At 41.0% G+C, this 20,376-nt stretch overlaps 3 protein-coding genes across 4 annotated transcripts; 2 read left to right on the top strand and 1 right to left on the bottom strand.

Moving 5' to 3' along the window:
- Window positions 1–374: 374 nt before the first annotated feature.
- Window positions 375–6,611, top strand: casq1a (calsequestrin 1a). The gene is made up of 11 exons (XM_088429378.1): window positions 375–728; window positions 2,726–2,819; window positions 2,937–3,037; window positions 3,176–3,287; window positions 3,486–3,559; window positions 4,756–4,886; window positions 4,967–5,012; window positions 5,255–5,309; window positions 5,429–5,529; window positions 5,740–5,814; window positions 5,893–6,611. Exons 1-11 carry the CDS (start codon window positions 492–494, stop codon window positions 6,175–6,177), a joined length of 1,311 nt encoding a protein of 436 aa, XP_088285504.1. The 5' UTR covers window positions 375–491; the 3' UTR covers window positions 6,178–6,611.
- Window positions 6,612–7,494: 883 nt separating this feature from the next.
- Window positions 7,495–11,124, top strand: LOC148414905 (uncharacterized). The gene is made up of 4 exons (XM_088428660.1): window positions 7,495–7,877; window positions 8,124–8,203; window positions 8,642–8,717; window positions 8,967–11,124. The coding sequence occupies exons 1-4, from the start codon at window positions 7,628–7,630 to the stop codon at window positions 9,881–9,883; spliced, it is 1,323 nt and encodes a 440-aa protein (XP_088284786.1). The 5' UTR covers window positions 7,495–7,627; the 3' UTR covers window positions 9,884–11,124.
- A 2,823-nt stretch (window positions 11,125–13,947) lies between these two features.
- On the bottom strand, window positions 13,948–19,986 carry tox4a (TOX high mobility group box family member 4 a). 2 transcript variants are annotated; one of them, XM_088430383.1, is made up of 9 exons: window positions 19,340–19,986; window positions 19,161–19,226; window positions 18,277–18,588; window positions 17,747–17,992; window positions 17,266–17,571; window positions 16,290–16,370; window positions 15,496–16,224; window positions 14,968–15,110; window positions 13,948–14,864 (listed from the first exon to the last, which is right to left on the bottom strand). In XM_088430383.1, the coding sequence occupies exons 1-9, from the start codon at window positions 19,442–19,444 to the stop codon at window positions 14,807–14,809; spliced, it is 2,046 nt and encodes a 681-aa protein (XP_088286509.1). In that variant the 5' UTR covers window positions 19,445–19,986; the 3' UTR covers window positions 13,948–14,806. The 2 variants fall into 2 exon arrangements, with proteins under 2 accessions (XP_088286509.1, XP_088286510.1); XM_088430384.1 differs by having other exon boundaries at window positions 18,289–18,588; window positions 19,340–19,985.
- Window positions 19,987–20,376: the final 390 nt, after the last annotated feature.

The raw sequence follows: 20,376 nt of genomic DNA, 5'->3' as shown, positions 1-20,376 counted from the left end.
TGAGACACCACCAACGCCTCCTGATATGTACTTCTCTGTACCTCATCCATTATTTTTAGCTGGGATCCAATCCTACAACTTCACTTAATATGGGAAAACCGTGCCGCATTTGAGAATGTATTTCATTTCCGGCACTAATTAGAACACGATTTGCCTTCGCCCTCATCCCAGCCTTCGTTAAACCCCTGAACCAAATTTGACAAGTATGAAACATACGCCTCCACACAAAGCCGTCTCCCCAGCAACCACGCAGGCCCCCGCCTCATCTTACCCCACATAGACACACACTAACACCAACTTAGCTCAGCCCCCCTTACACCCTGTGCCCCAATGCCAGTAGCCCGTGTGGGGTTTTTATTAAGGTGGATGTAGGAGTTGGTCTTGCTCTCTTCTGGGTGACGCGGACTGGAAAGGGTACCTCATACTTACTCCAAAGTTTTTGTGTACATTCTGAAACTGCGATTGCATTTGATCCACTCCAGAGAGGAGCCATGAAGTGGACCTGGGTGCTAGTGGCAGTTTTGCTGTCCATTGCGGGGCTCACACTGGGCAAGGACAGCTTGGATTTCCCCGAATATGACGGCAGGGACAGAGTCCACGACCTCCACCTCAAGAATTATAAGTCTGTGATGAAGAAGTATGATGTCATGGTGGTGTACTACCATGACCATCCCGGATCCAGCCGCGTCGCCCAGAAACAATTTGAGATAGAGGAGTTATCCCTTGAGGTAAGTTGAGTTAGAAATGATGGGAACTCCTGTTGCACAATATCAGGAGTTTCTTAAATAGTGACATCATATTAAGACGATGGCCGTTCAAATATTGTTGAAATAAGTATATAGCACTTCAAATCAGGCACCTGGATGATATTATCTTGGAAAAGGGATATTACAAGGTGGGAAATAGCTTCTAAGTAATGCTGCTAGTTGACATCTTGAGCATGTATCACAAGCCAGTGACGCGTTAACAATGTCGTCCACCTAAAGCAGACAGCTGAGCTGTGACCACTTGGGCATGTCTAGTTTCAAATGTGCGTGCGCTGAAGCAGCTCCATCACTCTTTGTATCATACTGAGGGCTGTCTGTCAACAGCGCACTCAGATGCTTCGCCACATTCCTTAGAGATAAGCATGAAATCATCACTGCTTAAAGTCCTAGCGTACACCGCGCACATATCAAATGATACCAAAGGGGGGATATATATTTCTTTTTGAATATCTGTTGCATAAATGTCACAGTACTTTTAATCCGAAACAACATTGTGGGATGACAGTCGTGCAAATGGGTAATTTTAACACTCGCAAATGATTTTGTCAATCCTGATGTGAGGGCTTCAAGAGTATTTTAACTTTTAGAACCGTGCTCAATTATCATTCAAAAACTGTTTAAACATATACATGTATAAATTTGAATATATCCCTTCAACTAAAATAGAGGTAATGCAATCATGAAGATGAAAACATTAAATTCCAGCCAAAAAGGTAGAAGCTGCACTCCTTCGGCATATCGCTTCCTCCGGGCTGTCTCTGTATGGGGCGTCGCAACTCGAGGCTAAAAGCCAGCACTGGAGCTTCTGGCTCCGGTTGTGCCAGCTCAGCTCTGTTTGCTGTGATTGACACTTGCAATACTGTACTTGTCAGCGGATCTCGGAGCACTGAACATCACTGCCAACTCACCAAAATAGTCCCTGAAGATGGTGTAGCTCTGTAGATATATTTATCCCGAGCTGTTTTTGTGGTAGTTGAGTACCCTGAAGGTTTGTGTTTCTAAGTATTAATGTATTTATATTCACATTTATCTGATAAGAAGTTATAATTAGTAACAGGTAATGGTAAAGACTTAACATTTTAGTTATCTCTGAGGATTTAAACATCAACATTGCATTGTGAGTGTCCACGAAAGTCATTGCTCATTGAGTTTGTGTTGCTTGTGATGGAAAACAGGCAATTAAGCGCTTATTACAGTGTACCTTTTTTTTAAAAAGTAAAAAAAAAACAAAAACAAACAAGGCTTTGCATGGTTGAAAATAGTCACCTAACACAGATTTATATTAACTTCCTGTTTGGATTTCAGTAAATCAATTCCCGATGGTCACTGCAGCATTCAATAGAGGAAGTGATCTTATTACCAGGGCATGAAGTTGAAATCTTATCATTATGTGGACGTGAAGGTCACCTATGGCATAGTTTCAAATTAGACCTCAAGAAATGCAGTCACATCAAGGACAACGGATGTTCAAAACAAGAACTTTCCATTTCAGATTTTTTGTAAATTAACGTTATCAAGCATAAAGCCCATTGAGCATTTCTTTATTTGCATAAAGCTCATTTAGCATTTATTATTTTATTTTATTCACGGTTTCAAAATAAGTTGTACCGAAGCTCATTTATTTTTATGTCACGCGTTAATACGTTTGTGCTGCGCGAACAAATTGAGACAGCCCCTCGATCCACTTCCTCAGTACAGCCCCCCCGGTGAATGTGACGCTTCCATTGGTGAAAGCAACTGTCAGTCATGAGGTTCAAGTTTCATACAGATTTAGAAAGTGCATAAGCAGCATACAGATATATAAAGAAGGCTTTTATGGTCATGCACCAACTAGTAGAGAAAACTGTTAAAAAGACGCTAAAAAAAGAGAGAAAACTCTCAGTTTCACTCACACCTTAGTTCTCTGATTCTGTTCAGTTCATAAATTGCACTGACTACATTGTGAGTTTGTTTTGTAGCTTGCAGCCCAGGTCCTAGAGGAATTTGATGAGGAAGACATTGGTGTTGGTCTCATTGATGCAAAGATTGACAAGGCTTTAGCAAAGAAACTGGGTAAATACTATAACAGTTCATTTATGCTCAATTGCTATAAGGAAATGCAATGAATTTATGACAGAAAGGCAAAGTTTGACCACATTTCAACTTTCTCATTCGGTTCTTACCTCCCAGGCCTTGAAGAATCTGACAGCATCTTCATCTTCACGGATGACGAGGTCATCGAATACGATGGCGAGCTTGCGGCGGACACTCTTGTGGAGTTCATCTTTGATGTTCGTGAGGATATAAACTCCCAGTTAATAGCTCCCAATTTCTAGGAGGGAAAAAGTCTACTGTTTCTCTTTCAAGACGGTTTCTTACATTGGTTGCCTCTTTTCTCTTTTCTCCACGATCTCACGTTTCCTTCACAGCTGCTTGAAGATCCAGTGGAAATTATTGACAACAATAGGGAACTGAAGGGCTTTGAGAACATCGAAGAGGACATCAAATTGGTGGGCTACTTTAAGAGTCACAAGTCAGAACGTAAGAATCTGCACTGTGATGGCATGAAAATCTAAGATGTGCTTGTTTGTTTTCCCGCTCAAGATCAGACTCCGTTTGTGTCAGCTATTTTTGACGGCTTTGCAATGAGGATGGAAAATGATGTGGAAAGCAACAATGCATATTTGTACTTCATTTATTTGATATCAGGAGCCTGATTGCTTGTGTGTCGAATTTCAGATTTTGAGGCTTTTGCTGATGCTGCCGAAGAGTTCCACCCACATATGAAGTTCTATGCAACATTCAATGCCAAGGTGGGTCAAACCATTACAAAACAAACGATTACCCATGTCAAAGGGTGTAAAAAAAACAAATTAGATGTAGAAAATAGGTTTTGATTAACTGCATTTTGCATGCACAGCGCAAGTCGAGCACAACCCACGGTTTAGCTGTGCGTATAGGGGAGTTTATTTTTCTTTTGGAGTTTATGTAGACGAACTTAGTTACAAAAGGGCGTTACTGAAGAACACACCCGGCGTGTTTCCATCCACTGGAATGGAATGAAAGCATCATGATTATAATTTTACCGAGCTGATTTTTAAATTGATTCAGAGGGTTTTATGCAATTTATTGCCATACTTATGAATGAAATACAATGACATTCTGCACACCTTTTGTCAGGTTCACCAAATAGACATTTATAATAATTAGGCGATAAAGAGAGAAAAGGCACTCAGTTTCTGTTCTTCTCGAGTGGGATCACTGCACATTCGTTCTCCAACGCTACTTCTAACACCCCCCAATTTATATGATACAGAGGCATCTGATTACATGTAAAATTGGCACACAGTATACTTGTTTATGTGTTAATATTAGCAAGAGTCCTTTATCAAGCTTCACATTTTCTGGTAGTGCATGTGAGCCCAGGGGTCCTGACGTCACCTCCCAGGGGCTCCGTCGTCAATGTCTCCTTATCAGCTGTTCGCACTCTGCAGTCGAGTCGCCCTCTTGTAGCCACAAACACAAACTTGTATCTGAAACACTCATTTATGCTGCAAATATATATTATTACGACAAATGTATAATAACTACTCAAAATGATTACTACACCTTTCTATAGAATTCAGAGGCCATCTGCCTGAGCCTTGATCAAATCCACTAAAATCATGCTACACTAGCTGTGCCACAAGGATAGCTGATTTTTTAGCAAGCAAATTATCAAGTGCACCTGATAGAAAACCCCCAGTAGCTGCGTGAACGCCTACGATGGCGCAGCACAGTGACAAATTCCCAAGCATGGGAAACTGGAATTTCCCTAGCACAAAATGAAGCTCCGGCTGTTTTTATTCTGAGCCAACGTGTGAGTGTCTCCCAAAATAAAACCCTTAATTTTAAGACCCAATCTTTTTATCATACAGGAAAAAAACCCAACAACATGCATTTGCTCTTTTTATTTAGTTATGGCATGTCATTGTGTACCTGTATCTCATGTTTGATCTGTTGGCAACAGGTTGCCAAGGCTTTGGACCTCAAGCTTAATGAGGTTGACTTCTATGAACCCTTCATGGATGATCCAGTTGTGATCCCAGGAAAACCATATACTGAGGAAGAGCTGGTGAAATTCATTGAAGAAAATGACAGGTGAATCTAGTTTCTAAAGTAGATTTTTCCACAACAACAAAAAATTGAAATGTGGTTTTGTTTTTTTTGTGCTTTTGAAGGCCAACTCTAAGGAAGCTGCAACCCCACAACATGTATGAAATCTGGGTAAGAACATTCCTGTCTTAGAATAAATACATAAATAAGTAAATCAAATAAACACAATTCAATTGATTTGATTTGAACTTGTAAAGTTCTGTAGCAACCTTTTCCTCGCTCTTTTATCGCTATTATCAGCAAAATAGCAGCCTAGCTCAAGTGCTTGCTCTCAACATTTGTCCCAGATACCTAATCTACCAACCTTGATAGTTTTTTTCTTCTAATATGCAATGGTAATATTCTTTCCAAAGGATGACCATGTTGATGGCGAACACATCATTGCTTTCGCTGAGGAGTCCGATCCAGGTAGGAGAACGTTAACCTTCATTTGAATTTCATGAAAAAAAAAACAACAACAACAAATAATTTCAAAAGACATGTACAATGCAAGGTTGACTTCCTTTGTGTGCTTCTTTACTCTTTAGATGGCTTTGAATTCTTGGAGATCCTGAAGGAAGTTGCAGAGGACAACACAGAACATCCTCACCTCAGTATTGTCTGGATCGATCCTGATGACTTCCCCCTGGTACGATCAGTTTTACTCGATTCAAATGATATGTCCTATAATTGAGGATCCATTGTCTCTCAAAGCGCCCCCTGAAACTTGCGACCAGTTCAGGGTATATTCCATCTTTTACCTCAATTCAGCTGGGATAAACTGAAGTTCTCCCTCTGTGATCTCAAACATCAAAACTGTTTTTGAAATTGAATGAAGCATCCCCTTCTTTCTTTGCAGCTTGTGCCTCACTGGGAGAAGATTTTCGGAATCGACCTGTCCTCCCCACAGATCGGTGTTGTGGAAGCTGATGATGTAAGTGTGTGTCAAGAAACAACAGGTATGATAGTTGAGGGAGGTTTTCTAATTTATGCACATGATGCTCTTCACTAGGCTGACAGCGTGTGGATGGACATGGACGATGGCGACGACATGCCATCTGCGGAGGAACTGGAGGACTGGATTGAGGATGTTCTGTCAGGAGAAATTGATCCTGATGATGATGACGATGATGATGATGATGATGACGATGATGATGATGATGATGACGATGATGACGATGATGATGACGATGACGACGACGATGATGATGACGATGACGATGATGATGACGACGACGACGACGATGATGATGACGACGATGATGACGACGATGATGATGACGATGACGATGAATAAATTGGGACATATCGTATCTAAATTTGACCAATGCAGTTCAAAGTGCTGATATGAACAGCGAGTACATCTTATCCATCTTTTTCATCTCATCTCTTTGTCATCCTAACTAAATTCCATTGTTACTCCCCAATCTACTGTCATGCACAATTCTTCGGTGAACAAAAAAATCAAATCTTTGAATAGTACTGCTAGTACTTTGATATGATTAAGGTTGGTGTTTTATTAAGTAATGGAGGGTTGCAATATTGTACTGGATCATATTTCAGATATGGTCACTGTTTTCCTTATTTTCCCCGGTGCAAACGCGTCAAGTCAAATCCAAAGGTGCTAGCAACTTTTTACAGATGGGTGTTTATGTATCACCAGCATACTCTGCCAAATCATTGTAACACTGTACATCGAATAGATGTTTTCTACGACAATGAAGTATAACAACAGCCATATTTTATTTTTGTAACGAGAAAATACTTACTGTGAAGTCTTAAATAAATGACAGATTTGGACAGAAACACCAATGACTGTGTTTGTACACTTTGTTTACCAACTGATCCCACATTATTATTATTATTGTTGTTTTAGCTATTATTGATAATAATATAGTTTAAATGTTCAATAATTGTTCTGTTGACTTTTTTTGTCATTAAGTTAATCAAACTAAACATGTTTAAATTTACATCCAATTAATTGAAAAAAGGCAGATGGATCATTTGAAATGAAAAAATTAATTATGATCGCATCGAATATATTATAATTCCATCATTTGTTTGGTTAATAACATGTCAGAAAATAGGCAAACATTTTGATTGTTATTTTCCAAACTAAAAACAAATGTTTTATGTTGCCACAACACAAAGATTATCTGTCTGTTTTATTGGCGGAGAACACAGATCGGGCAACAGTCTGTTGAGAAGCTAAAATTAAAATATTTTTGACAATTTCAAATTAAAATGAGGAAATTATTTTCGAAAATAACTACAAATGTTTAATTGTCAATTTAATAGTGATTAATCAATAATCATTGCCCATCTAGTAATAATAATAATAATAATAATAATAATAATAATAATAATAATAATGATAATAATAATAATAATAATAATAATAATAATAATAATAATAATAATAATAAAATATATCATTAAAACAGTTTAATGGTATTTATTTACATTTAAATAGGTCCTAAAATTGTCTTATGACTTGCCAAAACAAAAGAAATAAATGCAATGTGAGCAGTTTGATATCAAAACGCAACATATTTTCTGCGACGTCACTTCCTGTGACTAGTTGTGTCCAGTCCCTTCTATCTCACGTCCGTGTTTGCGCACATGCGCGTACACTACACTTGGTAGTCGGTGCGAGCCATGTGAGTGTTGCTGTTTTGTTAGGCAGGGTTTACATTTTCGTGAATTGTTGTTTAAGCCTTCCTACGGTGTCAGTCACGAAGGACAAAATGTCGGCGGACATCGTAAACATCCACGCACAGGTGGAGTCTGTGCTGTTTGCGCTCGTCAAAGTGGCCGCGGCGGAGTTGAGCAAACTGTTCGAGAGCACGTATGCAGCTTCCGTTGCAACCGTTGAAGTGGGCCACGCCGACGACTTCAAGGGAAGCGAGTCCCTGGAAAGTTTGTCGTCTGCTGAGAGAACGCGCAGCATCGGCGTTCAGGTGGACGAGGACATCCAGCCACAGCTCCAGCTTTCGTGTATGTTGCTTCCTGAAATCCTGCGACTTTTTGCTCCACGGTTAGCCTGCAGCGACCGAAGCTTTTGGGCCAAGTTTTGCTGCTCTGCGGTACTAGGACTGCTAAAAACAGCCGTAGACCCTTGCATGCACTTTTACTACTCATAGTATTAATCTTGAATAGCAGATAGCATTTTCTACATTTATCTGACGACCCATGCGTTGTCTTTCAATGCAAAGGAACGTGACCCTTCTTGCCCTTTTGTAGATGGCGATTGTTCCATAGCGTGCGGAAAGGAACATGAGGTGCAGGATTCTCCTTTTGCTGGCGATGAGCCACAATTCAAGGTAAAATAATAGCCCGTGGAGGAGAAGTGAAAGTTTGAGGAGAATCGGGAGCGATTCTAGAGCCATAGAATTCGGGATGCTCATATATCCCAACCAGGCAAGAGACCATCTTGTACATCTATCTATATCGTACATCCATTTTGTGCGCCCTCCCAGAGGGGCCCTCCCCATTATTTTGGACGAACTGGTTTAACAAGACAACAGCTACCACATCCCAATTCCAATTCAAAGAGAACAGGACAGTAGTACTGTTTGGTTGCCTGACACCTTCCCTAGATAGAAACAAAACTGAAGTAACTCTTCCCTCACAACATAAACTTTTAGTTTGAGTGAGTGAAAAAATGGGCTACAAATGCTCATCTTCACTTTGTCCAATTTATGCTTTGATTTTGGACTACAAGCTATCAGGCAATCATATTGTTTTGTTTCTTGAACCAGACAGAAAGTGTGAATGAGGCAGAGTTCAACATCCTTGAAAAAGACAGTGGACCACAGACAGACGCTACTTTGGATGGTAAGGAATTTGTCTTTGTGGATGCTACCGTGGATGGCATATTTCAGGAGTTTCTCATCAACCCTCTGAAATAAGCCTCAGAAATAACGATGAAATATTTGTCATCACCTGAAGCTATTAAAATTACACAAAACGGAAGTTTGTTTGAGTAACGTGAGCACACATTTATGTTTTTGACACGTAAATAAGTTCAGTGCTTGAGTAGATCACATAGCTCACATCATCTACTTTTCCTTTTCATTTTTGCAGATCAAAAATGTAGGCAAAGGGAAAGCCCACCAGCTAAGAAAAGTCCTCATGTGGTACAACCCCACCCAGGCGATGAAGTCTCTGTTAGCTGTCCGCTAACCCTGAGGCCCGAGTCTCCCGCTCCGCAGCCGTACAGCTCCAAGACGCCTGTTAAGGTAGAGCCTCACCAAGCCTGCGCGAGCACGGCCGAGGGGAGGGCCTACAGCCCGTCCATTAGCGATGGAGCCGTTACTACAGTGCCGGTCGGCCTTTGGGAACCCGTGCCTGCGCAAAAGGAGACCAAAATCCATCTCCAGATGAAACTGGATGGCAGTTCGCCGGACAAGAAGCTGAACAATCCCTGCGTGGTGCAACTCGTCAACGTGATGACTGCGGCAGAAGTAGAGGCGAAATTTCAGAAAAGCGGTGGCGGCAGTAAAACGAAGCGGCCCGTGCCGAAAGATTTGCGGCGCCACCAAGGCGTGCACACGGGCCATCGCCTCTGCTGCTTCGCACCAGGCGAAAAGGGCGTTTGGCGACTCCAGAAAGTCATAAGCCACTCTCGCGACGGCTACGTGTGCGGCATCTGCGGGAAAACGTTCAAGCGGCGCAAAATCCTCCGCCGCCACGAGCGTTTCCACACGGGTGAAAAGCCGTACCCGTGCTCCAAGTGCACCAAGACATTCGCGCTCAGGAAGAGCCTTCGCCGCCACATGAGATTCCACACGGGGGAGAGGCCGCACAAATGCACGCATTGCGGGAAAAGCTTCCGCCTGCGGGTAAATCTGAAAACGCACCTGAGATTTCACACCGGGGAGAAGCCGTACCAATGCAACTTGTGTGGAAAGATGTTCCGGATCCTGGGGAATCTGGACAGGCACAAACTCAACTCGTGTAGGTTGTTTCTGACTTCATTCCGGACCATCGCTGGCGTGTAGCTGATACAACGTTGGCCGAGCTTAGAACATATCGAAAGAAGTCAGGTCCAAACAATTCTTGACAATATGATGTTCAATGTCCACTAATTACATTGATTAATATTGCTTACGTGGAAAATGAGTTAATGGCAAAATCCACATTTTTAGCCATCTCGGGGCGGCCATTTTATCACTTCAAATTACGTCAACTCACTTTGGGGGGAGGTGGGGGGGTGTTCACAAACGTAACCATGATTCCGTTTGCCATGAGCAAGTGTGATGTCTTTTTCAGTCGACAGCAAGTAGCGGAATGGCCACGCATAAAAATGTGGCGATTTTGTTGTTGAATTCATTTTCTGCAAACGTAACATTAGAGTGCCATGTTTGGATTGGCGGGGCCATATGGAACTTTTTTTTTTTCTCAAAACTGGTTCATCTTCATTTCCATTATTAGCTCAAAAGTTTCCAACTTTGAAATTCTGCAGTCTTGATGAAACTATATGAAAGGTGAAAATGTAGATGTGAAGTTTAACGCAGTAATGTTCTGCACAGAGAACATTTTACAGAAATTGCTTTAATGGGGCTATTTAAGAATGCCCATATCATTCTCTACCTCAGAATGCAAAACCTTTGAAGGTTCCATTAAAATATAGCAAGGTTTTGTTTTTCTAACACTGATGTCCTGTTTCTGCTTATTGAGCTATTGAACACTTTTTTTGTTTGTTTTTGGTCATGTCTTGATATGATGACATGGTTGCAGATGAGCGGGAAAACAAATCCGGACCTTTATCTTTGGCAACTTCTTGTCACTGACCAAACTCTTCAACATTTATTGAATCTTACATCACTCTAAGAGAACTTTTCTAATATTGTGGTTTACTAAAAGTGTGATGTTGTGACAATCACAGTGAGTATTTTTGTATTTGCCAGTTTCAGCTTTTGTATTGAAAAATAATTCAGGTGCATGTTAATGTTTTTTTTGTTTGTTTTTTTTTCTATTATGTAAATTTGTTGTTGTACTTTAGAGGCCCTTTGTGTTCTTTGTTTTGATAACCAGTGTTTTTAGTCATTATGACAAGTGAAAGCCTGTTTGGCTGAGAAGTTATGTCTTGATACTTGAAATGGCTTTTATTTTACTGTTTGTTACTTCTTACTATTTTTTTTTCTCCGTTTTGTACTATAGTTATAGTATGTCATGATTACAGAATGTAAGGGTGTTCTTTCCATCCTAGAGAGTTAAGATTAAAAAACTACTGACTTTGTGTTTCATTGTTATTCATTCACTGAATAAAACACTTTTTTTTTTTTTTTTTTTGACAGCCAGCTGAGGACATTAGCGGTAAAGATTTGGGTATGCTTTAAGCCAGGGCACGTCTAAGAGACACTTTTCCAAAAAAAGAAAAATCTGCTCAGACTCAGTTGTTATGGATGAAAGAAGTAGGTATTGTTTGGTTTTGAATTTTATTTTTACTTAGGCGAGATGAGTAAAATAGTATAGAAAACAAATTGTCTTTTGGGGGTTTCTTTTTGAAGCTTCAAGGACACAAGTGTTAAACAGCAGTCTGGTGGTTGTAAGCGAGTGTAAGGGACAAGAGAACATTCTTCATTCAAAGGAGTGAAATCCCACAAAATAAAAGCCAGCCCTAAACAAAGACATTGTTCAAAGAAAACCAGGTGAACAACAAAATGTTATACTCTTACGCACGCGACATTATGCATGATTTTCCTGTGTACCAATTGTGTGCACCCCTGCATATAATGTATGCTTACTATACCCCACTGCTTTTGACCTCGTATGAAAACCTGGGTAGAGGCGCGTAGTCATTGAGCTCAGCTACTTTTATGGTTAACATCAGCTAGTGACCTAGAACTCTGTTCAGACAATTGCTTTGCTGTTTTCGGGACTATTTGTTGGTAAATTAATACCTTGCAGACTAACCTTGTTACCTTGCAGACTAACCTTGTTACCTTGCAGCTAACATGCTATATTTTAATAATTTGAATTGTCTTGAGAAACCAACGAGCATAAGGATTGACGATGCAGTAGTGCCAATTGCAGTACCAAATTTGATCGCTAGGGTTCGCCAGACTTGATGGGTAAAATATTCTCATTAAAAAACCTACACATAATTTCACAAACTCATTATATGGCCAGATTGCTTGCTTTTAGAAATATTAACTTAAATAACAGCACTATAACATATATTCAGTAAGTTATTTCCATATGTTTTGCACCTTTTACACAATAGGTTTAAAAGCTTAAAAATGTAGACTTTTGTTTTGGAACGAGTTTCTATAGGTGGGAAAGAACGAAAGTTTTTTTTGTGTTTTCAACATCAACAATTCGTTTCGTGTCAAACAATTGTGAGAAAGCTTTGCAACACAGGGTTGAGGCCAGGAAATTGCACACACACAAAAAAAAATCACAAAAACAAGTTCACAATTTCTAAAACAGAAAAGAGGAATCGTGGAGTGCGGCCAAAACAAGCTTGGCACCTTGTGTTTTGTGTTCAACTTTTACGCAACACACAATCTCCACGCGAGCCGTGAAAAATGTCCATCTAACAATGTGCTTGTATTTTCTTATTCGTGACTCCTTTTAGCACAACACCTGTCAGGGCCTGTCGGTGGTTTGTGAATGAGGTTTTAGTTGAGGAGCCAAAGTCGGTCTCTTGGAACCACTCAAGCCATTTTACGCTTCAAACTCCAAATTATTTCAGTCAATAAAAAAAAACCCAACAACAAATAGGACGCCATTAGTCTGCTTTCTACAATCACTAAACAAAAATGTAATATTTTTTCTAAGCAATGCCCTGATGAGCGCTGCAATTTAAAAGCGGAAGTGACCAGTTGCATGCTTTCCGATTGCTTGTGTCAGAAACTAGAACACTTCTCTAGCATTCACAGTAGCATTAGTATCTAGACTCGTTGTGCTACCACTGAGGACAAGTAAAATCCTTCGATCGCACTGAAAAGATTAACAATGGGCGGGGTCGCCATTTGGTGACATTCGGCTTGTGTCATTGTTGTATTATAAACAATCTGTATTATAAACAATCAGTCTGGTTTTTCTTTTCGTATTCAAAGACTAATTGCAACGCTTCCAATGGTCATGGTGACATCATGACTTCTTTGTGAGTTGACAACTTGTTCTGTCATGTATATCATCATTATGTGGCTGCCACTCAGTGTTCAAAATTAGACACTACAGCACCATTTCGTTCTGTTTTTGTTTTTGCACTTTTTTGCAATGTACTTCTTGAAATAAAGTCATATACTGTACAGTATTTTGATTAGGGGCTTTTCCTTCCACTGGGCAGTTGGGTTTATGGTATTTTTGAGTTTCATTTGGCCCACAAAGAAATTTATATGTATATACAGTGTGAACACAGTGATAATAAACAATAAAGATGTTTTTCAATCCCCTGCAGATCTTGCTGATGAGTTAATCCTTTCGATGTGATTTGGGGATAGGAACATGGAAAACGCAAAGGATTATGGCCTGCGAGGACCTGTGCTTTCAACGAGTCGGTCAGGGCTTACCATATTGTACATTATAGTGATAATAGTGGTGTGGTAAGTGCACATCTGACAATACACTGTTTGAGAACCACATTTTAGGTAGTTTATGGATGGATTTATGAATTCACAATGGGCTCTGAAAAGGAAAATCAATCATCAATCATTTTTTAACAATCTAGTCGTGGTTTCTTAACCTGGAGAGTACAATAATTCAAACAACAGATCATCCATCCAAATCAGGCTGAATATCCTCTAGATTTCTGCTTATTTTTACGTTTTTGGTCAAAATATTAAAATAAGGTCTGCTGCATTAACATTCTATAAACCATTGAGCTTTGTTTTTAATTCTTTCAAGTGATAGCATTCGACTGATCAAGGTTAGCTCATCCTACTTCAAGTTTTTCTTCTTAGAAAATGTATTTGTTCCTGTCTGTGTGCAGCTGCACCCACAATCTAATCGTCAAGTTGAAGCTCTCTCACACTGGGATGTTTGTGCTCTACCAAGTAAGGACTGAAGAGAGCTGCAATGTAATTGTAAAACACAAAGTATACTTGAGCAAGGATGAGGTCAAGATTTTATTTTCAGGTTGCCTTTACAACAAATGTACATTTTCTGACTATTTAAACCTTAAAAGGCAGCAAGAAAAAAACATGTCTGCTTTAATCATCTTTTCAATGTGGCCGGCAATTCTTTCTGACATTTTGTTCCACGATCCCATGCCCACGTTGCTATATCAAGTCAAAACTATGTGACACTACTGGCTATAGCTCAAACAGCTGAACTAAGCTCCCTTTCAATTAAATAGCTTTCAAAAACAATGGTTTCTGTAGGTATAGTGCAACATGTGCTCCTTGTAATAGTGTAGAGTTGGCAAAACTCGGCACTGAATGCTTGCACAGTATAACTTTCTTATTCAGAGGTGGGCCTTTTCAGCCAACTACAGAACACAAAAGAAATGGACTGTCTCTTGCTATACATACAAAATCAAATTACCTAAAAATAACTAAACAACTCATCTATTCAGATATTTTCGAGACCACTTACTACCTGCGCCAGTTGACGATGGGCAAAAGGCAGACTATGCCCTGAGACTGAGCGCCACTTAATCGCAGGGAACATAGAGAGACAGACGACCAATCGCACACATTCACATTGTGGGAACCACATCCAGCCACAAGAACTCACTCTAACTACTGAGACCAACAATCTTACAATTCTGAGAGCAAAAGATAAACAAATCCTTTTCAGGATGTTTTGAACAACACTGGAGTTTTCAAAGAAATCCTGGCATCTGGCTTCAGGCTGTGATTCCTACTAAGGAGTTGATAAGCCTCCCCCCCAAGTCTCTTTCAATAATCCTTTAAGAGTAACAATGTCCAAATTGCAGTACAATGATAGGTGATTATCTGGAGTAGGGGCGTTTATTTCACGGTTCCCATGGTCTGGTTCCTGATGGAACACCAAGCCTTGAAAATGTCACTGGGGGATAAACAGATGGTTTTTTTCATGTTAAACAAATAATGTTCACAACTACAGGATATAAAAGTTTTGCTTCTAGTTTACTGGTGAATCCCAAACTCACCTGCAGTGAGAGGCCACACACTCATTACTGCAGTATTCTTTGTCCCAATCTTCGCTCTCCACTGCTGGGTTTGTGCAGCCGGACCTCACGCACACGCATGGCGCAGCGGCATCCACGCATGACTCGTTCACCTCCATCTCATCCTGAAATACAAGGTGGAAAATCAAACTTCATGTAATGCGATGCCTATAATTGGCTCTCGTGCAAATTGGCTCAGCTCAGTAGTGCACTTCTCAAGCTGGCAAGCTAAAATATATGACATATACTCACATTTGTTGACCAAGAAAATTTGGGCAATCTTACATATGCGCAAAATGTTAAGGATATTGGGCTTTTGGTTAAAATTTTATGATGAACCCCAAATGTACAGTAACTTTTAAATTGACCTTCTCCAAACTTTTGAAATTCCAACGTCAGCGCACTAATGAGTTCAAAGTTCAATGCGTGTGACTTTTGGGGAGTTTGACTTTACGATTTACGTAAGATCTCAATCAAAGCAATAGACGCAACATCAAAAGGACCACGTACCTCTTCTGAAGGGTGCACCTCTGAGACGACCTCCTCATCGTGGTGACCTGCCGACTCGGCAGGATTCACCACCTGCACTCCTACCGCAAGTGTGGATCCGGACACCGTTGACGCCACTGTAGCAGTGGCGGGGATGACGACGGGGTGCGTGTCTTTTCTCTGCAAAGAGGCGGGAACTATTTTTATCTGAAGCGGAGGTGGAGGGGCAGCTGTAATGGTCACAGGGGGTCCCGCTGTACTTCCTCCCTCCCGAGGCTTGGCCTGGAGTAAGCGCGGCGGCGCTGGCGCCATCTGTTGGAGTGGTGGCGGCGGGGGTGCATTCTGCATCTGCTGCAGGGGTGGCGGCTGGCGAGGGGCGCCCGACACTACGAGGGTGGGCTGCAAGGTGTGGATGCCACCAGGCAGTAGAGTGACAAACTGGCCTCCTGCCTGAAGCATGTGTTTGGGAATTAGGATCTTGGTGATTGTCTGGGGAGGTGGAACTGCGACTGGGGCTGGGGCAGCGGTAGTGGTGGCAGCTACTGCTGGTGCTGGAGTTGCCGCTGTTTTGGCTGCGCCCGTGCGGGAACGGGTTGCCCTCTCTGGGATATCCAGAATGATGTTGGAGGCACAAATGTTGGTGATGGTGTTCTCCTCGACGTTGGCTGGACGGACTACCTGGTAACTAACAGGGGGGGGCGCTACAGGAGCTTGAATGATATCAGGTGGAGCTGAGCTGTGACTGGTGGGCTGAGGTGAGACAGGAAATGGGAAAATTAGGGACTTTAACCCTTGCCGAATCAACGCAATCTTACCTGTGACAGTTGACTGGCTCGATAAGCTGCCAGAGCTTTTAAATACTCCTTCTTGGCAGCATCGGTCTTTTTCTTATACACCTTGAAGACACACAGAGTAAGTTAAGAACATTAATACAGTGCACCTCCAGCAGTGCAATCAGTTTTTTTTTTTGTTGTGTAAATTCTTATAGCACAAGAGAAGAATTATTCATACAAATGATTTCAAGAAGGTTTACCAGGTTATTGTTTTATTGCCTGCCTCAGTTGTCATGCAAGTTCGATTTATTGTTTTTAAGTGATAGCATCAAAAGTGGTATGACCACAAAGAATGTGAAACTATTACTTAAAATATGGTTGGAGAGATAAAGGGGAAACTGGCAATTTTCCTTGAGAAACTGACACATTTGTTAAAACATGCATTATCATATGACTTTTTTTAATGATAAAGATATGTGGACCCCAATCAACCACTGCGCCAAGAAAAAAAACAAGACATTAGACGGGAGGCGTTACTTGCGAGGTGTAAATCATTTTGTCTAGTGTCAAGGGTAAGCAACTCATGAGCTCACCAATACCGTAAGCATTACATATGAAGTGTTTTTCTGAGGTAACAACGGTAACAGCCCAGCACGACCCCACCACAGAGGTGTGCCCGTGATGATTGAGAAAAGAAGCAAGGAAAGCACTTTGTTAGTTACACTGTTAAAAATACACTTCCAATTAAGTACAGGGGCAAACATTTGTGTCATTTTATTGTTAAGCAGGGCTCTACAGGGCATGTGGTGAACGTAAAAATTAAGTAACTTGCACTACAATTAAGTCAAATTTAAAATCAAGTGATCAGTGAAGTAAGTTAATTCAAAAGCATGTAATCAGTATATTATTTTTTCAAGGCAACTGTGACAAAACTAAGTAAAGAATGTTGATCAAATATCCTTCATTCCCTTAACTTAAAAACAGACAAATCAAATCAAATATGCAAGCGTGTGCACACCTGTTTCTGCTCCTCGGCCAAGCTGTCCCACATGGAAGCCACAATCTTCGACACCTCTCCAAAAGAAGCGTTTGGATTCTGGCCCTTGATGGCAGCCTGAGTGTCTCGAAAAAACAGCGCATATGCAGAAACTGGCTTTTGCGGCTCATTGGGGTCTTTCTTGGCCCGGCCTATTTTGGACGCTGATGTGGCTGTTGTCCCACCAGCCCTTTTGCCTGTTGCCTGGGAGACGGAAGACTGGACAGCTGGTTGGGAGACGACTGAGGATGAGGGCAGAGGCATGGGGGGGTCTACCAGCACACTCCTCTGTGAGAGGAAACATTAGAGCAATTTAGTTGCAGGACCACTAGGAAAGCATCACAGAATACAAATACACAATCCGAGTAGCCCATAAACTTCCATACAAATGAAATAATTAGTTACTTTTGACAACTCTAATTTTTAAAATAGTAGTAACTTATGCACGTAAAAGGCTCCACACCTTGAAATCGTCCATGTCCTCATCTTGTAAGGAGTCCGCTGGGGAAGGTGTCGCTGACAGCGGCGGGTCGGATGTCCCCGCAGGAGGTCCCATGCATTCTCCTCCTAGACCCAGGGCCAGCTCCGCCTGGTTAATGGTGGGGAGCTGAGCGCTTCCTAAAAGACCATGAGTTATGTCGGCAAGTTGAACGTCAATGGTCATTGGGGACGAGCCGTCAAAGTGGGACCCGCTGCTGTTACCCAGCTCCTGGGGTTAGATTATATGAAACACAAAGTAGGAAAGAACAGTCAGGCAAAGCAATAGTTGGAAAGTGGTTTTCACACTTTTTTTTTTGAATGATGTACCCTTGTGAAATCTTTTTTTCAGCCAAGTATCACTTAACCAGCACAAAACATGTTGGATATTTTTTGTAAGCCATAAAACAGTGCTGTGCGCATTTGTATAAAACTAAGTCATACAACATTTGGCAAATAAGCTACTATAAGATAATTTATCAATAAGTTTTTTTCTGTTCCAATGAATTTGCTTACCAAAGTGCTTACCAAAGATGAAGAGCTGAGAAGGGCTCCTCCATTTGCTTGAGCCATGGTCCCCATGTTGAGATGCTCCAGGTTTTGGGAGCCAGTGTTTACAAAGGGGGATGCAAAAGATGGATCGTTAGCTTCCACCACCATGTTGCTAACCAGGTTACCGGAACTTGAAGCTCCCACGGTGCCATCTGACCCATCTGACAACTCAAAGTGGGACACTGCTTCAGCAATGCCTAGGGACGTGTCTGGGTCGAGTGAGATGGGGGGAATCTCAAAAACTTCATCTCCGAGGCTTGGTGTGTGGAAAGTCTGCTGTTATATGGGAAACAAAAGGATGTTTAGCAGTCAGACACTATGCACACTATGGGAAGCCGCTAGAGCTTTTAATTGATGTCCTTGATACCAAGCTTAAAGTCCAGGTCTTTACTAGACGTTAGCTAGACTTGTGACCATTGGTAGTAATATCACGACTAGGTTCAACTAGTAAGCATGTTTCATTTACTAATAGCTTCCTTGACTCTCCTAGTAGAAACAAAATACCCACTTGTATAAGAGTGGATATTATCATTCACCATGGTTTTACGTTTCTCAGGGCAATGAATCGATCGCCAACGGGAGAAGTTGGGTGTTAGAAGACGTTTAACCCCTCATAGTCATCAGTTCATTCAAGAGAAGAGGGTAAGAAACAAACTGAAAAGTCCAGTTGCCCGCTAGTAGTTTTTGCCTTTCTGCCCAGATTTCAAATAGTGAGGCCAAAAAGTATACCTGTAACGTGGCCTTAAGGTGTACATTAGGAATATCAAATACATGCTCCAGCGGCTTTCCATGGCACAATTTTATTATATATGAGAAGGACATAAACAATCAACTTTGATGTCGCTTACCTCAGCGGACAAAAAATGATGAGCACCGCCACCTATGGTTAAATAGCTATCGGCGCCCTCTGAAAACTGAAACACATGATTGGCAATAAATGACAAATTTGCCATGTATATTTGATATTTATTCAAGTTCGTGTTTTTTTTTCCAGACTTAAATTCGTAAATAAACGCGGTAGGGTTACCTTATTTTCCTCAGTGTATCCGCCATATGCTTGGCTGTCCAAAAACTCAGGCTCAACATTTTGAGCACAACTGTCAGAAAGCTCAGAATAAAAATTAAGGTCCATTATGAGGAAAAAACAAACAAACAAAAAATACCTTTAACCGTTAGGTAAGGAGAAAAAAACTCAAATTGTACTGGATCCAATTCATTCATGGATCACTCAACAATAACGAAAATGCTAGTAGCTAGCTAGCTAGCTAGCAACATAGCTAGCTAACTAGCCACATAACATAACCATGTGCTCGGCGATTCATTTGAGACCAAGCAACGTTTGGGATATTTGGTCGATATTGGTCAGCTTTAAAGAACATTCGATATCGCAGAAAAAAATAAACGTTGAGCTTAAAGAGCACCTCGTGAGCGGAAAAAGTCTCGATCAAACGGAAACGCCATTCATTTTGAGTGTGCAACGTTAAAGGACATTGGGTAGTTCAAGAACCATCGGAAAAAAAGATAAAATCAGTGTATGTCATCGTTAGGACAGCGTCAGTTGGGAATTTTTAAAACGCAATCCGTTTATAAATAGAAGTGTATTTCTTTATATTTGTGAAGCATTTGACGTTCACATAAACCCATTAAGAATCGAATATGAAACAACAGTTATAGTCCTACTGATAAGGAAGCGACATGCTAAGCCTTTCGTTTCCTGAACGATCAAAAGCACTATAACGTGGTCAAACGTTTATTTTACGTCAAGGCGACGTAAAATTGCGCGCTGCCCGAGTTCAACGTGACTTATTATTAAACGGATACAATTTATACCCAAGCAAACCCAGCTTTTCCACCCAATCACAGGGCACACTGGGAACACACTGCCAATCAGTTGAGGCCTAGTTCAACTCATTATTACTAACAAACTACTCATTAGGATAGGTGTCTTCCATATGTCAGTTTTCTTAGGTAGGGTCGTGGGGTCAAGAGCTTTAGTAGTGAAGGCCAGACTATATCCATCTGATGTTATCAAACATCAGTTGAGGCCTAGAGTTCAACTCATTA

This window comes from Hippichthys cyanospilos, chromosome 12, assembly GCF_059441005.1.
Source record: "Hippichthys cyanospilos isolate Australia breed blue-spotted pipefish chromosome 12, RoL_Hcya_1.0, whole genome shotgun sequence".
In the NCBI taxonomy this organism is placed as follows: domain Eukaryota; kingdom Metazoa; phylum Chordata; class Actinopteri; order Syngnathiformes; family Syngnathidae; genus Hippichthys; species Hippichthys cyanospilos.
This window is presented reverse-complemented; position numbering and strand designations above follow the sequence as displayed.

Coding starts and splice junctions, on each gene's coding strand:
- casq1a (XM_088429378.1), top strand. CDS start 492: ATGAAGTGGACCTGGGTGCTAGTGGCAGTTTTGCTGTCCATTGCGGGG. Junction 729..2,725: donor TAGAGGAGTTATCCCTTGAG/GTAAGTTGAGTT, acceptor TTTGTTTTGTAG/CTTGCAGCCCAGGTCCTAGA. Junction 2,820..2,936: donor GGCTTTAGCAAAGAAACTGG/GTAAATACTATA, acceptor CTTACCTCCCAG/GCCTTGAAGAATCTGACAGC.
- LOC148414905 (XM_088428660.1), top strand. CDS start 7,628: ATGTCGGCGGACATCGTAAACATCCACGCACAGGTGGAGTCTGTGCTG. Junction 7,878..8,123: donor GCCACAGCTCCAGCTTTCGT/GTATGTTGCTTC, acceptor GCCCTTTTGTAG/ATGGCGATTGTTCCATAGCG. Junction 8,718..8,966: donor GACAGACGCTACTTTGGATG/GTAAGGAATTTG, acceptor TCATTTTTGCAG/ATCAAAAATGTAGGCAAAGG.
- tox4a (XM_088430383.1), bottom strand. CDS start 19,444: ATGGACCTTAATTTTTATTCTGAGCTTTCTGACAGTTGTGCTCAAAAT. Junction 16,371..17,265: donor TGGCCGAGGAGCAGAAACAG/GTGTGCACACGC, acceptor TGTGTCTTCAAG/GTGTATAAGAAAAAGACCGA. Junction 16,225..16,289: donor GAGCCAGTCAACTGTCACAG/GTAAGATTGCGT, acceptor GTCTCACCTCAG/CCCACCAGTCACAGCTCAGC.